This window comes from Dipodomys merriami, unplaced genomic scaffold, assembly GCF_024711535.1.
Source record: "Dipodomys merriami isolate MVZ:Mamm:240054 unplaced genomic scaffold, mDipMer1.0.p SCAF_670, whole genome shotgun sequence".
In the NCBI taxonomy this organism is placed as follows: Eukaryota; Metazoa; Chordata; class Mammalia; order Rodentia; family Heteromyidae; genus Dipodomys; species Dipodomys merriami.
In genome coordinates, this window is record NW_027206258.1 from 468,596 (window position 1) to 487,516 (window position 18,921).

An 18,921-nucleotide genomic window follows, 5' to 3' on the forward strand; every position below is an offset into this window, starting at 1 on the left:
TGAGGCCAGTCCCAAAAAACAAACAGCAAAACTGTAAACTCCTAGGGATGACATAGCATAAAAGTTATACATGTAATAATCATGGAAACCATGCCAAATCAACATATAGATATATCTCATTCTCTCATTCTTTTTCATGGTTACGTTGTATTTTTGGACAGTGACCAGGCCCTGAGTTCAAGCCCCAGGACTGGAAGAAAAAAAAAAAAAAAGCAGAGCAATTAATATTAAGAGACGTAGATACAGGATATCTCTAGAAAACATTAATAGTAGCTGCTTCCCGAGAGAAGTGGATGGCTTATATGCCCACTTACCTTTGTATAATATATATATAATATATTCCTTCTAAAATAATTAAAAACTTCAAAGACTGTTAAAACGATTAGAAGCTCAACCGCATTACAAGAAAGTAAATGAGAAAGTCAAAACTACGCATGCAAGACACCATTTTTACTCTGTGAGACAAGGAAAACTAAACTGTCATTCTGTCCTGCAGAGAAAGAAAACTAGAATAGGCCCTCTCATATGCTTTGTAGTAGGAAAGGTAAACTGACACAACACACTGGACGATATCAAAGCTTAAGGCAAAGCTGGACACAGGTGGTAGCTCCTATAATCCTAACTGTTTAAAAGGCTGAGACCTAGAGGATCTGTTTGAAGCCAGCCTACGCAGAAAAGTCCAAGAGATTCTATGTCCAATTAACCAGTGAAAGCCAGACTTGAGGTATAGCTCCTGGCAGAGTGCCAGGGATGATCAAACACAAGGACTTGAATTCAATTCTGGCAGAAAACAACAACAAAAACCTCTTAAGGCTGTGTACAGGGGCTTAAGACTGTAATCCTAGCTACTTGGATAGTAGAAATCAAGAGTATCATGGTTCCAGTCCTGGCAAAAAGGGAACAAGACCATATCTCTCTCAATCAATAACAGTGACATGATGGTGAGTGCCTGTTAATCCAGGCACCTAGGATAGCAGTCTAGGATAGCAGGTCGGGCAAAAACATAAGATTTTGGCTGAAAAATTAACTACAAAGAGAGTGAAAATGCTCACATTCTTATAACCAGCAATTCTACTTCTACAAATTTATCCTATCAGTATATTCAAATGGATTAAATGTCATGTAAAGAAGTCATTACAACACACACACACACAAACACACAAACACATGTGAATAAACTTTCTTACTAATACAATGGCTTCATAGTTTTCTCAAAAGAAAAAAAACTGGGAAGGTGGCTCAGTGGTAGAGTGCTTGCCTTGCATGCATGAGGCCCTGGGTTAGATTCCGCAGCACCACATAAGCAGAAAAGGCTGGAAGTGGTTCTGTGACTCAAGTGGTAGAGCGCTAGCCTTGAGCTGAAGAGCTGAGGGACAGTGCTCAGGCCGAGTTCAGGCACCATGACTGGTTAAAAAAAAAAAAAAAAAAAGCCATTGTGGGCTGGGAAGGTGGCTCAGTGGTAGAGCGCTTGCCTTGCATGCCTGAGGCCCTGGGTTCAATTCTTCAGCACCACATAAGCAGAAAAAGCCAGAAGTGGCACTGTAGCTCAAGTGGTAGAGTGCTAGCCTTGAGCTGAAGAGCGGAGGGACAGCGCCCAGGCCCAGAATTCAGGCCCCACGACCGTACCAAAAAAAAAAAAAAAAAAAAAAGCCATTGTAAAAATGAAGTTTATAGTTTATGTTGGTCTGTGTCATCCCTTCAACATTTTCACCCACCTTTGATCCATCCCCTCACTTCCCTTATTTTTCTTAATTTTTTTTTTTTCTGGGTCCGGTCATGGGGGCCTGAAGTATGGGCCTGGGCGCTATCCCTCAGCTCTTCAGCTCAAGGCTAGCGCTCCACCACTTGAGCCACAGCACCACTTCCGGCTTTTTTCTTTTTGCTTATGTGGTGCTGAGGAATCGAACTCAGGGCCTCAGGCATGCAAGGCAAGCGCTCTACCACTGAGCCAACTTCCCAGCCCCTATTTTTCTTAATTTTGTGGTACATACAAGGAATTCTTTCTTTCTTTATTTTTGCTTATGTGGTGCTGAGGAATTGAACCCAGGGCCTCTGGTATGCAAGGCAAGCGCTCTACCACTGAGCCACCTTCCCAGCCCCAATACAAGGAATTCTTGACAGATCAAGATGCACCATATACTAAGCCAGTTTATTAAGTGGCAAAAAAAAAGAAAAAATTCAATATGGATATATTGAAATTAAGAAAAGGGAGGGGTGAGTTGGGAGACTATTGAAAGGGTAACACTGATCAAGAGGCACTGCATTTATAAACTCCTTTGTTGAATGGCAACTCCTTTGTAAAACTACTAAAAGATAAAATAAAGTTTATCTATAGGAACATGTTTCTAAATGTCACAGGAACTCTGACAAGATATTCAATGAAGTAACAGTAGATGCCTATTATTTTTCAATTTTACCTTTGAATCAGCATACATTAATAACAGGAGTTTCACTGTGACAATTCCATATATACAACGTACTTTGAGTAAGTTCACCTCTGCATTGTACTTTCATTCCTTCCTTCTCTCCTCCCTTTTGTGAAGTGTGTGGTAGGTTTCCTCATGCTGTGCTTACTCTCTCACCAAATCCATATATTCATGTCCCACCATCACCATCACTGCCATTTTGGGTCTACGTTTCACAAATGAGTGAGAACATCAGATATTTGGCTTTTTAAGCTTGGCTCATCCAGCTTAATATGACCTATAGGTCCATCTATTTTTCTACAAATGATATAATTTGAACTCAGGACCTGGGTACTGTTCCTTAGCTTTTTTGCTCAAGACTGGCACCTTACAACTGGAACACAGCTCCATTTCTAGCCTTTTGCTGGTTAATTGGAGTTAAGTCTCATGGACTTCTCTACCTAGTTTTAGTGGGTTTTTTTGAGGAAACACCATACATTTCCATGGTGGTTGCACTAGTCTACATTCCCAGAGCGTGAGAGTCTCTGCTCCACCTTCCTAGCCATCCCCATTTTCTCTAGCATTTCTTTCTTTTCCTGATAACTAACGTTCTGACTGGAGTGAGACAGAACCTCAGTGATGGCTTGATTTGCATTTACATTGTAACTAGAGATGTCAAAACATTTCCCCATGCATAAGCCCTTGTATTTCTTCTGAGAGCATTTGTTCAATTATTTGCCCATTTATTAATCAGATTATTTGTTCTGCTGTTTAATTTTGGGGGCTGTGTATAATCCCTTATCTGTTGAATAGTGTCAAAGACTTTCTGCTGTTTTATGGGTTATTTCTTGATTCTGGTAATTGTTTCTTTTGATGTGCATAAACTTTTTAATTTAATCCACTTGTGAGTTCTTGCCCTTATTTCCTAGGCAAATGGAGTCCCATTCAAAAAATAACTACCCAGGGCTGGGAAGGTAGCTCAGTGATAGTGCTTGCCTCACATGCATAAGGCCCTGGGTTTGATTCCTCAGCACCACATAAGCAGGAGAAAAAAAAAAAAAAACAGAAGTGGCACTGTAGCTCAAATGGTAGAGTGCTAGCATTGAGCTGAAGAGGTGAGGGACAGCACCCAGGCCCACAGTTCAGGCCCCACGATCGACCAAAAAAGTAACAAATAAACAAAAATTATCCATACCTAAGTCTTTCAAAGTTTTTGCTGAGATTTCCCATATATCTTTTAGGTCTTAGATTAGGATCTTTCTCCACATGGAGTTGAAGTTTTACAAGGTGAAAGGTAAGGCTGCAGTTCCAGGCTTCTTGCACTTGTCATTGAATAGGCTGTCTTTTTTCTAGTTTTGGCTCCTTTGTCTCCTATCAGGTAGCTGCAGCTATGCAGTTTCATTTCTGGGTCTTTCCTTCTGGCTCAGTTTTCATTTTGTCTGTTCCTGTGCCACTGCCATCCTGTTGTCACTGTGGCTCAACAGTGTAATTTGAAGTACAGTACTGTAATTCTGGTGGTTTCTCCAGCTCTTTTTGCACCAGGATTACTTTTGCTATTCGTGGTTTTTTATGCCTCCATGACATTTTACAATTTTTTAAATACTAGGATTTTGATGGGTATTACATTCAATCTGAAGGCTGTTTTTTGGTAGTATAATCATTTTCATGATATTAGTTCTGACAGTTCATACACAAGAGGTCTTTTTCAACTTCTGGTGTCTTCAATTTCTTTCAAGGTTTTATAGTCTTCATCTCTGAGCTTTTTTGCTCAAGGCTAGTGCTCTACCATTTGAGCAATAGCTTAAATTCTGGCTTTCTGGTCCTTAATTGGAGATGTGTCTCATGGACTTTCTTGCCTAGAAGGCTTCTAACTTCAATCCTCAGATCTTAAACTCCTGAGTAGCTAGAATTACAGGCATAAGCCACTGGTGTCTGGCTCATGTGTATGCTGATTTTGTATCTTATGCTGTTGAAAGTGTTTATCTGATCTAGGAGGGTTTTTTGTTGTTGTTGTTGAATCTTGAGGGTCTTTTAAGTATAAGATCAAGGATTGTATCATCTGAAAACAGGAATAATTTGCCTTCACCCCTTTCTTTATGAATCCCCTTTTATTTCTATCTCTTTATGTTATTACTAGGTAGGAATTCTAGTATGACAAAGGAAGAGAGGGAAGAGTGGGGGAGGTCTTTGGTTCATTCCTGACTAGAGAAAATGATTTCAATTTTTATCCATTTCATTAAAGATGCTGTGTACACGTGTGCTCTCTCTCTCTCTCTAACTTTCACCGGACTAATACACAGGCATAAAGGAAAATGAACTCATATCATCTGCAGGAAAATGGGTGTTAGTACACAGCATCATACTAAGAAGCAAATGAAGTATAAAAATCAAAGCGTTTTCACTAATATGTGGGAGCTAGATCTAAAAGACATTCATGGACCTGAAGATACATGTATACACACATATATACTTATACATACAATATGTACATATATACTATGTATTAAATAGTACATATATAAATGTATAAACATTCAACGTTAATATTGAAAGGTATGTAGTAATTATGACTTTTTGTTGTTTGGTAGTATCTGATTCTTCCCTACTCCTCATTTGTTTAGTCCTCTAGTGAGATTCACTTTTTCCTATATTATGGTTAAATTTTTCTCCTCTTCTCTGTGTAAGATTCCTTGATGACTCTCTTCTGCAATGCTGGTTTAATAGTCACCAATCACTGTAGTTTTGCTTATCATGGAAGGTTCTTATTTTCTTCTCCATTTATAAATGATAGCTTTGCTAGGCATAGTAATATAGCTTGGCAATTATTTCTTTTTTTTTTGGCATTTGAAATGCATCACTCTATACACCTCCTTTGCTTTCAAGGTTTTTGTTGAGAAATCAGATGTTTATGATCTTGTCTTTACAGGTAACCTTGTGTGTCTCCCTTGCAGCTTCTCACATTACCTACTTATTCTCTGTACTTAATGTTTTAACTTTAATTGACGACACAGAGGTTACAGTCCGGTCTTGTGTTTACTCACACATCCCCTCAGAGCCATGGACTGCCCAGCTGCAGCTTTGGTGTGGTGGGCCTTGCTTGGTTCAGTTTAGGCTCTAGCTCAGGGGCAGCTGCTAGGTGAAACAGTACGAATCCAAAGGCACTAGGCTAGTCTGCTTGGGTTAAGTAGGGCAGTTCCAGGACTATAAGATAGCTTGGGGGAGGAGTGTATCTGGGACCTCTGTGCTTTGCCCTCCTCAGAGAAGCCAATAGTAACTCTGGATGTTCAGAGTTTTTTCTCTTTTCTACGTTGGCTTCCAATTTAATTAATGCATTATTAGGAGACTGAGGGGTGAGAAATTGTTACTTGTGTGTACATGTACAATGCAGAATAGGGCGATGGGTTTACAGCTTTAGCAAGCTGGTTCACTTACTTCTGCACCCTTTCCTTGGGTAGGGACTTAAGCTAACCCTAGCCAGCCTGCTTGCTGGCTTCTGTGCCTTTCCTTTGTCTTAGGGTAGATACTCAGAAACTGAGCTGTAGCCAAGTGGCTTATTCCCTTTCATCCCTTTTCCTTCTTAGTATATACTCTTTTACCCTCTAGAAATTTGCATTATGTGTAGCTCAGTGGCAAAGTGCTTGCCTAGCAAGTGCAATGTCCTGGGTTTGATTCTCAGTACCAAAAACAAACAAACACACAACAAACAAAAGAAATTTGCATCATAAGCATTATTTAAATATTTTAAAATAGATTTTATTTTAAATAAAATTTTGTACTATATGACCCATCCTTACAAAATAGGTATATACAGAAAAAATTCCAATTGTATAAACTTAAAATATAAATGTATTATAGTGCTAGCAAGGTTCTACATGTACTAACATGCATGAGGCCCTGGGTTTGATCCCCTGTACCTCAAAACAAAAAAAAAAGCCAAACAATATAAAACTACATTATGTATTTTCTATCCTTAAGATTTTTATAAGCCATATAAAAAATTCTTACCTAAATAACTGTTGAAAGTTTGGTTTAATAAAGTTTGCTTCAATATTTTGTCGAATGCAAATTATATGGGTTATTCCATGTTTCTGTAGTATAGGTAACTGTAAAAAAACCAGGAAGGATAGGGAAGAGAAGCAGTTTGAAATACAAAACATCTTACTGTAACATAGCTGCCTGCAATACACAGGACTCATCTGAGCCTTAAGTACAGAGTATTAAAACTAATTTCAAGGTAAACTTCCTAATCAGCAAGATTTGAGATGAAAATGTTAAATGTATTCTAAAGGCTAACCCAGATTTTTCTTTTTATTGCTGGTTATAGGGCTTGAACTCTGGGCCTGGGCACTGTCCTTTCGCTCTTCAGCTCAAGTGCTCTACCACCTGAGCCACAGTGCCACTTCCGGTTTTCTAGTGGTTTACTGGAGGTAAGAGTCTCATGGAATCTCCTGCCTGGGCTGGCTTTGAACCTCGATTCTCAGAGCTCAGTCTCCTGAGTAGCTAGGTTTACAGGCGTGAGCCACTGGGCCCGGCAACCCAGATATTTTAAAATCTGTAATTCTAGAGCTTGATGAGACTTTAAGAGAATGTACCTGGAAAGTAGCAATATGTAGTAGTGGCTAAAAGCCTGGGTTGCCAGGCATCAGTGGCTAACATCTGCAATCCTAACTATTTAGGAAGCTAAGATCTGAGAATCGCAGTTTGAAATCCATGAGACTCTTATCTCCAATTAACTACCAAATAAGTTAAAAGTGGAGCTCACATTGGTAGAGTGGTAGTTTTGAGCAAAAAGTTCAGGGACAGTGTCCAGGCCCTGAGTTCAAGCCCCAAGGCCAGCACCAAGCCCCTGTCCAGTACCAAAAAAAAAAAAAAAAAAGTTTGGGGTTAGTACCATGATAGCCTGAGCTAGATATCCCAGCTCTATTAATGACCTAAGCCCTGAGGCTCAATTTTGTCATGAAAAATGAGAAAAGACTACCTATTAAGTGGTGGTGACAGTATACATTGTAATGAGATCTTTTTAATTTTGGTGGTATAATTTATTTTTATTTTTGGTCCAGTCATGGGGCCTGAACTCTGGGCCTGGGCGCTGTCCTTCAGCCCTTCAGCTCAAGGCTAACACTCTACCACTTGAACCACAGTGCCACTTCCAGCTTTTTTCTTTTTGGTTATGTGGTGTTGAGGAATCGAACCCAGGGCCTCAGGCATGCAAGGCTCTACCACTGAGCCACCTTCCCAGCCCTTGGTGGTATAATTTAAAAGAAGTTTATTATGGTTTGACTACATGGAATGTACATAGTACAATCGGGAACACTTAGATTTCAAGTTTGGAAAAACAGAAATAAGATGAATCATTTTCCATTAAAAGACATACATACTCTTATCCCTGAAAGAGAAGAAGGTTAAGTAAAATACTGACTTTTAGTTAACCTTATTTTGGGATTTATCTCCATCTCATATTGCTCAGAATGGATTCCTAATAATTATGGATGATTAATAGTCTTAAGAGAATTAATGATCGTTTATTAACAAATCTTTCTAATACATAAATTTCCTGAGAAAAAATAGCTTATAAAAACCCATTTACGATCTTTGGTAAAACACTTGAGTACTGGTCTAGCAAAATTGGGAAAAAAAATTGATTGCTGTGGCTCATGCCTTTTCTTTCAGCCACTCATGAGGCAGCGATCAAGAAGATTTCTCTAATGAAATCAGACTAGTGAGGCCACCGGCTGACTGAACAAATACTCTGTTTCTGAAAGTACAGCCTATAATTCCAGCTATGCAAGAAGATTTTTGGTGTGCCCAAGGATGGTTCCTCAAAAAGTGAAATTTAACTAAAACAAATAAGGACTAGGAACATGGCCCTAAGCCAAATTTAAACCTTAGTACTTCAAAATTAGTCAGTTTACTTGGAATGCTGAGATTGGGAGGATTGTAGGTCAAAGCAACAGCTGGCAAAATATTCAAAAGACCCTATATCTCAACCAATAAAATACAGCGTGACACCAGCCAGTCATCTCAAATATGTGGGAAGTATAAATAGGAGTACTGCCATCCAGGTCAGCCCAGAAAAAAAAAAAAAAAGACCATATTTGAAAAATAAGAAAAAAAAAAAAAAAAAAAGGACTAGGATGTAGCTCAAGTGGTATAGTGCCAGGCTAGCTAGTGCAAGGCTTTAAGTTCAAAATCCTAGTACATACATTTATACATACATTTATACAAAATATACATAACATTGGAATAGACAGGAGCTATAGAGTAACAATAGTCTGAATCCAACCAATTAGTATGAGTGCAACCTAGAATAAAACTCTACTAAAAAGCTTACTAGAGAAAAATTGTTCACAGGTAACCCCTGTTGTGTATCATTTCTAAAACAATAAATTACGGGGGAAAAAAAACTCTCTTAAGACCATAACCTAAATTTCATACCTTGCTCTTCATAGCAGAAGAATATGGCCCTAAGAACAGTCCAGGTAAAATTTCCTAGGGAAGAGAAAAAAAAATAGACCAAATATATACTATATACTAGATTCATAAGATTTTTTTTGTTTTTTATCAGTCATGGGGCTTGAACTCTGGGCCTGAGCACTGTCCCTCAGCTCTTCAGCTCAAGGCTAGTGCTCTACCACTTGAGTTACAGTGCCACTTCTGGTTTTCTGGTGAGTTTAGAGATAAGAGTCTCATGGAGTTTCCTGCCCTGGCTGGCTTTGAACCGCGATTCTCAAATCTCAGCCTCCTGAGTAGGATTACAGGGGTGAGCCACCTGTGCCCAGCTTTATGAGATTTTTTTTTTCATAACTGTCACCGTTTGCTGAAAAGTTTGTTATTTAAAGAACATTTTCTAGCAACAATGAGCAATGATTGGAAAGAGAAATGTAAGTATGCCTTATAATATCAAATGAGCTATTCCAAATTTAAATACGGTTCTGAAGAATCATATATGTGAATTTCTAGTCTTTTATAAGCAATCGATAGATTTAGTATGTTTTTTTTACTTTTTGATTAGTAAGATCTAACTTTACTTCTTTGTGTGCTACAGTCTAAAAATAAAGCAGTCAGCTGGGCTCCGGTGGCTCACGCCTGTAATCCTAGCTACTCAGGAGGCTGAGATCTGAGGATCACGGTTCAAAGCTAGCTAGGGCAGGAAAGTCCATGAGACTCTTATCTCCAATAAACCACTCAAAAACCGGAAGTGGCACTTGTAGTTCCTGTGGTAGAGCACTGGCCTGGAGCTGAAGAGCGCAGGGACAGTGCCCAAGCCCACAGAGTTCAAGCCCCACTACTGACCAAAACAAAAACAAAAACAAAAACAAAAAATAAAGCAGTCATTAAAAAAACAAAACAAAACAACAACAACAAAAAACCCTTCCCTTTGGATTACACAGAACCTTATTCAACCAAATCTCAGAAGCAGCACAGATCTAGATGTGGTTGTACACACTTGTAATTCCAAGACTTGGGAATCTGAGGTAGTACAAAATTTGATCCATCTTGAGGCCATAAAACAACAGCCCCACCGAAGCCAGATACAACAGGATTAGAAGTATTATCTATAGCATAATGATAAAATTATTTGTATATTGGATTACTTTGACATGAGCTTCATTTAGGGCAGTAATTACCTTTTAGTCATCTTTACATTTTCCATAGCACCAAATAATACCTCTTATGTACTCATATTTAAAATGTGAAATTTTTTTTTTTTTTGCTGTTGTGGGGCCTGAACTCTGGGCCTGGGCGCTGTCCCTCAGCTCTTCAGCTCAAGGCTAGCGCTCTAACACTAGAGCCACAGAGCCACTTCTGACTTTTTCTGCTTATGTGGTGCTGAGGAATCGAACCCAGGGCCTCATGCATGCAAGGCAAGCACTCTACCGCTGAGCCACCTTCCCAGCCCTAAAATGTGAATTTTTATGAACACAAAAGTTAGCAAAACTTTAAGAAGTTAAAAAGTCCTAGAAATGAGAAATCACTTAATCCAAAGGCTAGCAGAGTTACTACAAACAGTAAGAACAGTAAAAGACCGGTGTTGGTAGTTTATGCCTATTTGGGAGACTGAGATGGGGGGATTATGGTTCAAGTCCAGCCTGGGCAAAAAACAATTTTCAGATAATCCTTCTTGACTAATACCTGGATATGGTGGCATGAATCTGTCATCCCAGCTTCATGCAAAGTATAAATAGGCAGATCATAGTCTAGGCACATGCCTGAGCAGGACCCAATCTCAAAAATAACTAGTGCATAAAAGGGCTAGAGGCATGATTCAGTGGTAGAGCACCAACTGAGTTTAAATCTCATTACCACAAAGAAAGAAATGCAAAAAAAAAAGGAATAAGATGGGTGTTGGTGGCTCATACCTGCACTCCTAACTACTCAGGAGACTGAGATCTGACAATTTTGGTTCAGAACTAACTTGGGACAAAAAAGTCCATTAAGACTATCTAATCTCCAATTAACCAGCAAAAAGTCAGAAGTGGAGGTGTGGCTCAAGTGGTAGAAGGGGAAGAGAAACAGAAAAGGAATATAGGAATTCCATTTTTCAAAAAAGGAAAATATGACTCATTAACTACACATATTATTTCTAAATCTAATAAAAGGAAACAATTCATTTCTCAAATGAGAAAAAATTTAACTGATACATGAAAATTAACATATTTATGAAGCATCTATTAGGTAGTATTTTTATCACATAATGTTCAAATTACATAAACATATCTGCAATTCTTGGTGGGCTTTTTATTTGGGTACCAGATTTGAAGCTAGGGCCTGGAATCCCTTGGCTCACGTACTTGGTTGGCACTCTCTACTAGGTAGGACACTACACCTCCCCAGTGTTGCTTTTTGCTGATTATTTTGGAGATGGAATATCATGGACTTTTCTGCCAAGGCTGGCCCCAAACCTCATTCTTCTAGATCTTAGCCACTTGAGTGGCTATTATTTTAAGCATGAGCCAACAGTATCTGGCTTAATCATTGTCTTTCCAAGATCTAATATAAACCTTAAATAATTAAAACAGTTAATTTATAAAATAGTGAATACATCATGAATCAGCAGATTTCAAATGCTCTGTAAAATTAGCTTGTTATTTATAATATAGGTTGGCATAAATAAATAAAAGTTTGTCATACCTGCATCTCTCTTCTCATAGGGTAAGACCACTCCTTAAAGTGAAAATAAAAGAAAAAAACATGAAAAATGTCACAAAGATATGACAGTCAAACGTGTAGATTAAAAATACTTATATTACCCTTTTATTTTTGCTTTGCTGGGAGTTGAAACCAAGCAAGTGTTGTAGCACTGAGGTAAATCAGCAGAAAAAAAAAAATGACAGTATAAGAACACTTTAGCTAGCTAGAGTATAGCTTGTCTACCATGGTATGAAGTCGTGGGATTAATTTTTGATATACATTTTTTAAAAAACCCTGTAAAAACAGCCTAAGTTTACAGAAATAAGATTATTGTTAGTCAACTGCCGGGTTGAGTAGAGAATGGCTTCTCCACGATTACCTGGAGGTATGAAGTCTCAGTGTTTTAGCCACTGAGCTGGCTTGGAGCTTTGGTCATCAGATCTTAGCTTCCTTAGTAAGAATTTATATGTGTGAGCCACAGGCACCGGGCCAACCTACTTTTATATCACAGAAAACATGAACATATAGGATTAAAATACAAATTTTAAAGCAAAACCTGAAAGACTCCAAAGAAATTTCAAATTTCCCAGACATAGGCTGTAGGCAACAGAATGTGAGCTTTGTATTTATACAAAAATATTTTAAGAAAGCCAGTTGCATAATAGGAGAAAATTAAATATTATTCCTATTCACAAAACCAATAGGTACAGCCTTATCTGATAAGCTATCAGGCTTTGGTGTTATTAGGTATAGATCCTTTGGAACCTAAAAAGTTTTCTCTCAGGAAAAAATTTCACTTAAACTTCTCCTGTGCCATAATCAGATCTGGTTTCAGAGACCATCTTTGTTGCCCCAACGCTGTGCTTATTGTTTGGAAATGATCTGGGTGTGTGTCCTAAGGTCATGTCCAAGTTTATCCCTATTATTAGGTATTAAAAAGGCAAAACTTAATCTAACTATGTTTAGAGGTGAGCTTTTATTAATATGCTTAGGATTAGATAAGATCATGACAGTAAGTCCCCATGATTGAATCTTGAAGGAGAGAGAGACCAAAAGACAGACAGACATACACACACAAACATTCCATTTCTCGCCTCCTGCCATATGATACCCTGCCTCTGCCAGCGAGAAGCACATCACTAGATGCAGACCTCTGATCTTGCACCTAGAATATCTTGAGCAAAAATAAACCTCTTTTTTTTTTTTTTTTTAATTCAGTCATGGGGCCTGAACTCGGCCTGGGCCCTGTCTCTCAACAATTCAGCTCAAGGCTAGCACTCTACCACTTGAACCACAGTGCCACTTTTGGCTTTTTCTGCTTATTGGTGCTGAGGAATCAAACCCAGGGCCTCATGCGTGCAAGGCAAGCACTCTACCACTGAACTACCTTCCCAGCCCCTGTTTTTTTGTTTGTTTGTTTGTTTGTTTTAAAGCAACTTATCCAATCTGTGCCATTTTATATTACTGGCAACAAAAATGGACTATGACACCTTGATTACAGTCTTGGTTTATAGAATGAACCTTGAAACCTGAGTTGTCTGCATATGCTAACACCATTACCGTATCAGATCAAGATTTTAAGCGTTATTCCTGCTTATAATTCTTGCTCTACAGACACCCATCTCTCTGAGTATGTCTCTAATAATTAAATCTTATCTATATCATACTTTTTCCCCCTACAATGCTGAAGACTGGACCCAGGGTTTCAAGCATGCTTGGCAAGCGTTTCTACTATTCTATATTCCCAGCTCAGCCTGTCATGCTTAAATCAGCATCTAGGTATGTAGCCTAGGCTAACCTTGAACTCTTGATCCTCTTGTCTTAACCTCCAGAGTGCTGAGATTAAACCTGTGTGCCATCACACCTAGCTTCCCATTACATTCTTATTCTGTCCGTGTAGCTCCTAAAAGGTATATTTAGAGAATGTAATCCTTCTTGGATTAGAATGTATCACATGCACATAAATATGAAAATCATAAGTTTAGTTTTAGCCTTTTAAGCAAGTTTTGAAACTTCACTATTTAAAAAAATCATGGGAGCTGGGCGTCGGTAGCTCACGCCTGTAATCCTAGCTACTCAGGAGGCTGAGATCTAAGGATCACGGTTCAAAGCCAGCCCGGGCAGGAAAGTCCATGAGACTCTTATCTCCAATAAACCACCAGAAAACCGGAAGTGGCACTGGGGCTCAAGTGGTAGAGTACTAGCCTTGAGCTGAAGAGCTGAGGAACAGCGCCCAGGCCCAGAGTTGAAGCCCAACGACTGACCAAAAAAAACAAAGAAACAAAAAAAACACATGGGCTGGGAAGGTGGCTCAGTGGTAGAGTGCTTGCCTTGCATGCATGAGGACCTGGGTTCAATTCCTCAGTACCACATAAGCAGCAAAAGCTGGAAGTGGTGCTGTGGCTTGTAGAGTGCTTGCCTTGATCTGAAGAGTGCAGGGACAGTGTCCAGGCCCAGAGTTCAAGCCCCACAACCGACAAAAAAATAAAAAAATCGTTAAGTCTGCAAGGATGACTAAGGTCTGCAGAAGAGGATTCTACATCAGTGCTTGAAAACTAGCTGCACAGTAGTACTATCTGGATCCCTCCCTGACCAATAAAGTCAGAATCAGTGTTGTTTGGATCCTAATCATGTGTATTTTAAAAAAACTCCTTGGGTGATTCTACTGTAGAATATTTTAAAAAGCAATAATATAAATCAAACAGCTAGAAGAGGGGAGGTAATTCCTATCATAGGTGTGAAGACTAACTTGTCAGCTTGTTATAAATATACACTCCAAGAACCAACAGGAAAACAAAGAATTGTCTCAATAAGGCAAAATTTACTTCTGCAGATAGGTATGCCACCAGCCAAAAGTATGGGAAGCACTGCACAGAGCAGGTAGATTGCTCCCAAAGCAGTTCCTCTTTTCCTCTTTTTACTTGTTGGAACATTCAAGCAATGCATTTTGGTAGACAAGACAGCTTTTCTCATAATCCTTGCTATTTGGGAGGCTAACAGGAAGATAAAGTGGTTCAAGGCCATCTGAGGCACACACTTGAAACCCTTTCTCAACTGCTGGACTCCATGGTGGTACACTTGTTATCCCAGGCCATGTGGGAGGCTGAGACAGAACTGCAGTTCCAGAGCAGGTAGAGCAGAAAAGTCTGAGATTTATAACGATAACCTAAACATAAAACTGAGTGGTTTAAGCCAGGCACCAGTGGCTCACACCTGTAATCTTGGATACTAGGCTGAGATCTGAGGACTGTGCTTCCAAGCCAGCCAGGGTAAAAAAGTCTGTGAGAGCCGGGCGCTGGTGGCTCAAGCCTGTAATCCTAGCTACTCAGGAGGCTGAGATCTGAGGATTGCAGTTCAAAGCCAGCCCAGGCAGGAGAGACTGTGAGACTCCTATCTCCAATAAAACCACCAGAAAACCGGAAGTGGCGCTGTAGCTCAAGTGGTAGAGCTCTCCTTGAGCTGAAGAGCTGAGGGACAGGCTGTGCCCAAGCCCAGAGTTCAAGCCCCATGACCGACAAAAAAAAAAAAAAAGTCTGTGAGACTCTTAATCCCAATTAAGAGTTCCAAAAAAGCTGAAGTGGTGGACCTATGGCTCGAGTGGTAGAGTGCTAACCTCTGGCAAAAAGCTCAAGGCAGCACACAGACCTTGAGTTCAAGTCCCAGGACCAGCACAAAACAAAGAAAAACAAAAAAACTAATTTATTTAAACTTAGCCAGTTTGAGCTACACAGTAAGACTGTCTCAAAAAAACCAAGGGCTAGGATATAGCTCAGTGGGAGAGCACTTGACTAGCATAGGCAAGGCCCTGGACTCAATTCCCAGCACCAAATAAAAATTAAATTGAAAAAATTGGCATTACAAGCTATTTTTTTTATCCCCAAAAGTGAAAATCTACTGGTATCTTCACACAAGTAAGAGTCTACTATGAAAATCAATCTTGAACCATCCTGAGCTCTAAGGATCTTGGTTTGAAGACAACCTGGTCAGGAAAATTAATGAGATTATTACCTCCAATTAACCACCAAAAAAGTCAGAGGTAAACGTATGGCTAAAGTGGTACAGCAGTAGCCTTGAGCAGAAAAAGAATCTCAGGGACAGTGCCCACATCCTGAGCGCAAACCCTAGTACTGAATAATGAATAACACACTAGGATTTTCAAGGGTCTCTGCATTGTGTTAGCGTGACATAAATAATACTTAATAATTCTACATTATCATTTCTTTAAATTAGGAATGTTATGTATTAGTTCAAAGGTTGCTTGCAGTACCAAAATTACGGAAGATGTAAAAGATGTAAAAGCATACTCTTCATTTGCCCTATTGTATGCTAAGGGAAAAAATATATATAAATTCTTCTTATTTGATTGTACACTGAAAATATATGCAGGTCTCAAGCACAAGCAAAAGAGTCCTTAAAATAAGAACCCCAAATGAAGGCATTCAGTAAAATAACTGCTTGGGGATAAACTGGATATTCTCTCAAAAGAGGGACTTTATTTTCTCTATTACCTTTAAAATATTTTGGAACTCTAGATTAAACTTCTTTCTAGCTCTTACTAATAAAGCATAAGTGAATATCCTAGCCCAGTTATGGCGTTAGTCTTCAGCGCATTCCAACTTAATAGTTTCCAATACAGTTGAATATTTGCAACAGATTTTTTAAAAAATGCTAATACAAAACGTTAGGCAACAAGAAGCAAGGTGAAATTAAAAATAATTTTTTAAAAAAAACTTCCAAGTGCGAAAATCAGGAGACAAAGGGGTAACGAATTTTGCTCTCCACGTTAACTTTCTGCCCAAAGGCAAAGATTTCTGAAGTTTTCAAGATTCGAACTAGTTACCTTTGTGACCTTTTGTTCTGTTGGTCCTAGTTTTTTTTTTTTTTTTTTTTTGCTTATAAACAAACCACAAACTTTGGGGAACTGGTAGAGGGCTCCCTTCAAGTTCGGGCCCCAGGTCTCTGCCCCCACACGTGGGTCCAGCATCCCACAAGTGACTCGAGGACACGGCAGAGAATTCTGAGCGGGAGATGCACACTAGACTGGCCCCGGTGCGGCTGGGGCAGCACAAGACCCTTAGGCCCGGGAGCTGCGGGAGGCCGAGGCCGGGGGGTCCGGGCCACACCCCGGGCGAGCGCGTGGGGAGCAGCTCCGGAACCCGGGACTCGGGGAGGCCCGCCGGGAGGCTCCGCCCCGAGGTCCCGGGACGCCGCTGGGACTCGGACCGAGACCCTCGCCGCGACGGTTGGGCCTGGGGTCGTCCCACGGCCGGAGCCGCCGGGAACGGAAGGCCGCGCGGGGCGGCCGCTGGACACACTCACCTCGGCGTCTTCCTTGCACTGTGGGAGGGAAGGGAACGCCAGCTTCACGTCCTCCATGGTCCGGCCCCGCGGGCCGGGGCGGGGTGAGGAGCGATCCCGCCGGCCCGACCCTCGGGCGGGCGGCAGCGCCGAGAGGAAGGAGGGCCGGAGGAGGGAGGGGTCGGGGGAAGGGCCGACGGCGGGCGGCGCGCTCACAACCAACACTGGCAGATTATAGCATCCCAGCGACTCCGCTGGCGGCGGCGGTGGCGGCGGGGAAGACGAAGGCTGGGCGGCTCGGACCCGGCCGCCATGCTGCGACCGTACCCCTTCTCGGAGTCTCCGCGACCCCCGAGCAGCCCGAGAACCCGCACCGACACGAGCCGTACAACCGTCTCCCTCCTTCCCCGTTCCGCCTCCCCCCCCAACGCCGCCCCAGCCAATCCCAGCCCACGCTCGAGTTCGTCCCGCCCTCCGCCGCAGCCAGGTGTCAGTGCGCCGAGCCCCGCCCCTCTTCTAGAGCGCAGACGCGAAGGGCGGGGCCTGGACCGGAGCGCGCCGAGTGGAGGGGGTGGGGCTGCGATGGGAAAGAGGGAGGCCGGGAGCCGGAGACGCCCTGGGATGGGCTGAGTGCTGGTCGACCCAGCTCAGCCCCTTCCTGCACGGCGGCAGATCCCGTCCCGCGCCTTAACCAAAGGGGCAAAACATCCTGTCACCAGAGACGGGCTTCCGACAGGAAAGCTTTGGTTTCTTCATGGATCCTGCGCATTCTGAGAAGTTATAACCCCAACCGTACGTTGTGCTACACCGATAGAAAACCCCTATCACCTTTAGTAACTGAAGCCCGAGCCTGTGAGAATAGTTGGGACCATGTTTACATTACCTAGAAAAAAGAAAAAAAATCACAAAGAAACGTATCTCACTCTGTAAGTTGTACACCGTATTTTAAAATTTCTTCTTTTGAGTTAAAAATAACAGTAAAGTACAGGGTGTGAGGATCTTTTTAAAGGGAGGTCCTATTAATACATTGTTAATAAAAATTAGGCATATGCTTTCTCACAACTTAGAAAGAAATATAATTATCTTGTTTTTAAGCGGGTGAAGAATTTGCACATTAAGATCTATATTCCAAATTGATTTTTTTTTAAACTAACAGCAGGCCGCTGGTGGCTTAGGCCTGTAATCTTAACTACTCAGGAGACTGAGATTTGAGGATTGCAGTTCAAAACCAGCCCGGCAAGAAAGTCCTTGAGACTCTAATCTCCAATAAACCATCTGAAAACCACAAGTGGTGCTGTGGTTCAAAATGGTAGAGTGCTAGCCTTGAGCTTTTGAAGATGGGCAGGGCCAGTGCTCGGGCCTAGAGTTCAAGTCCCACACAAAGACAGCAGAACTGTAAAAACGCAAGATTAAACACAAATTTCAACAGATAAAACTGGGAGGGTCACACAAGTATCTGACTTCCACTTCTCTTTAAATTTTACTTCTTATATTGTCACAGGGATATAGTGTTCTATCAATCCACAGGGTTAGTAATGTATTGGATGGCCAGCCTCACGTTCTCCATCACTATTAAACTGTTCTCCACTAAAATTTATAAAAGATACAGAAGACTGGGAATGGGCTTAGCGGCAGAGTGTTTGCCTCGCATGCATGAAGCCCTGGGTTCAATTCCTCAGTAGCAGAAACACAAAAAAGGCTGGAACTGGTGCTGTGGCTCAAGTGGTAGAGTGCTAGCCTTAAGCAAAAGACACTCAGGGATAGTGCCCAAGCCCAGAGTTCAAGCCCAGGACTGGCCAAAAAAAAAAAAAAAAAAAGATACAGAATACTCTGCTAGCAAGTTTTCAGTGATTATATAATTAATGAGGTCAAATATTTTTTAAAGTTTTTAGGAAACCAAACTCCAATGTTTTCTAACATCACTTTTTATAATAATCTCAATTGATTCTCAGTGATGATTCTTTAATGTAACTTGTACAACTTTTATGGCCACATGAAATTAAAACTGTGCGTAAGTGAAAGTTTTGTTTTCATCATTTCTGACATCTAAGTCTTTTACTATGGTAAAGTCCATGGGTGAGTCTGG

The 18,921-nt window shown here is 40.9% G+C and overlaps 1 protein-coding gene across 1 annotated transcript in view; it reads right to left on the minus strand.

Moving 5' to 3' along the window:
* The window catches only part of LOC138815811 (serine/threonine/tyrosine-interacting protein), a 34,341-nt gene extending 17,092 nt beyond the window's left edge, over positions 1-17,249 (minus strand). The window contains exons 1-4 of the mRNA XM_070005168.1: positions 16,857-17,249; positions 11,538-11,570; positions 8,841-8,894; positions 6,411-6,508 (exon numbers count right to left, since the gene is read on the minus strand). Coding sequence (XP_069861269.1) covers positions 6,411-6,508; positions 8,841-8,894; positions 11,538-11,570; positions 16,857-16,913 — 242 coding nt within the window. The 5' untranslated portion in view covers positions 16,914-17,249. The remainder of the gene's footprint in view (positions 1-6,410; positions 6,509-8,840; positions 8,895-11,537; positions 11,571-16,856) is intronic.
* Between the last annotated feature and the right edge of the window lie 1,672 nt (positions 17,250-18,921).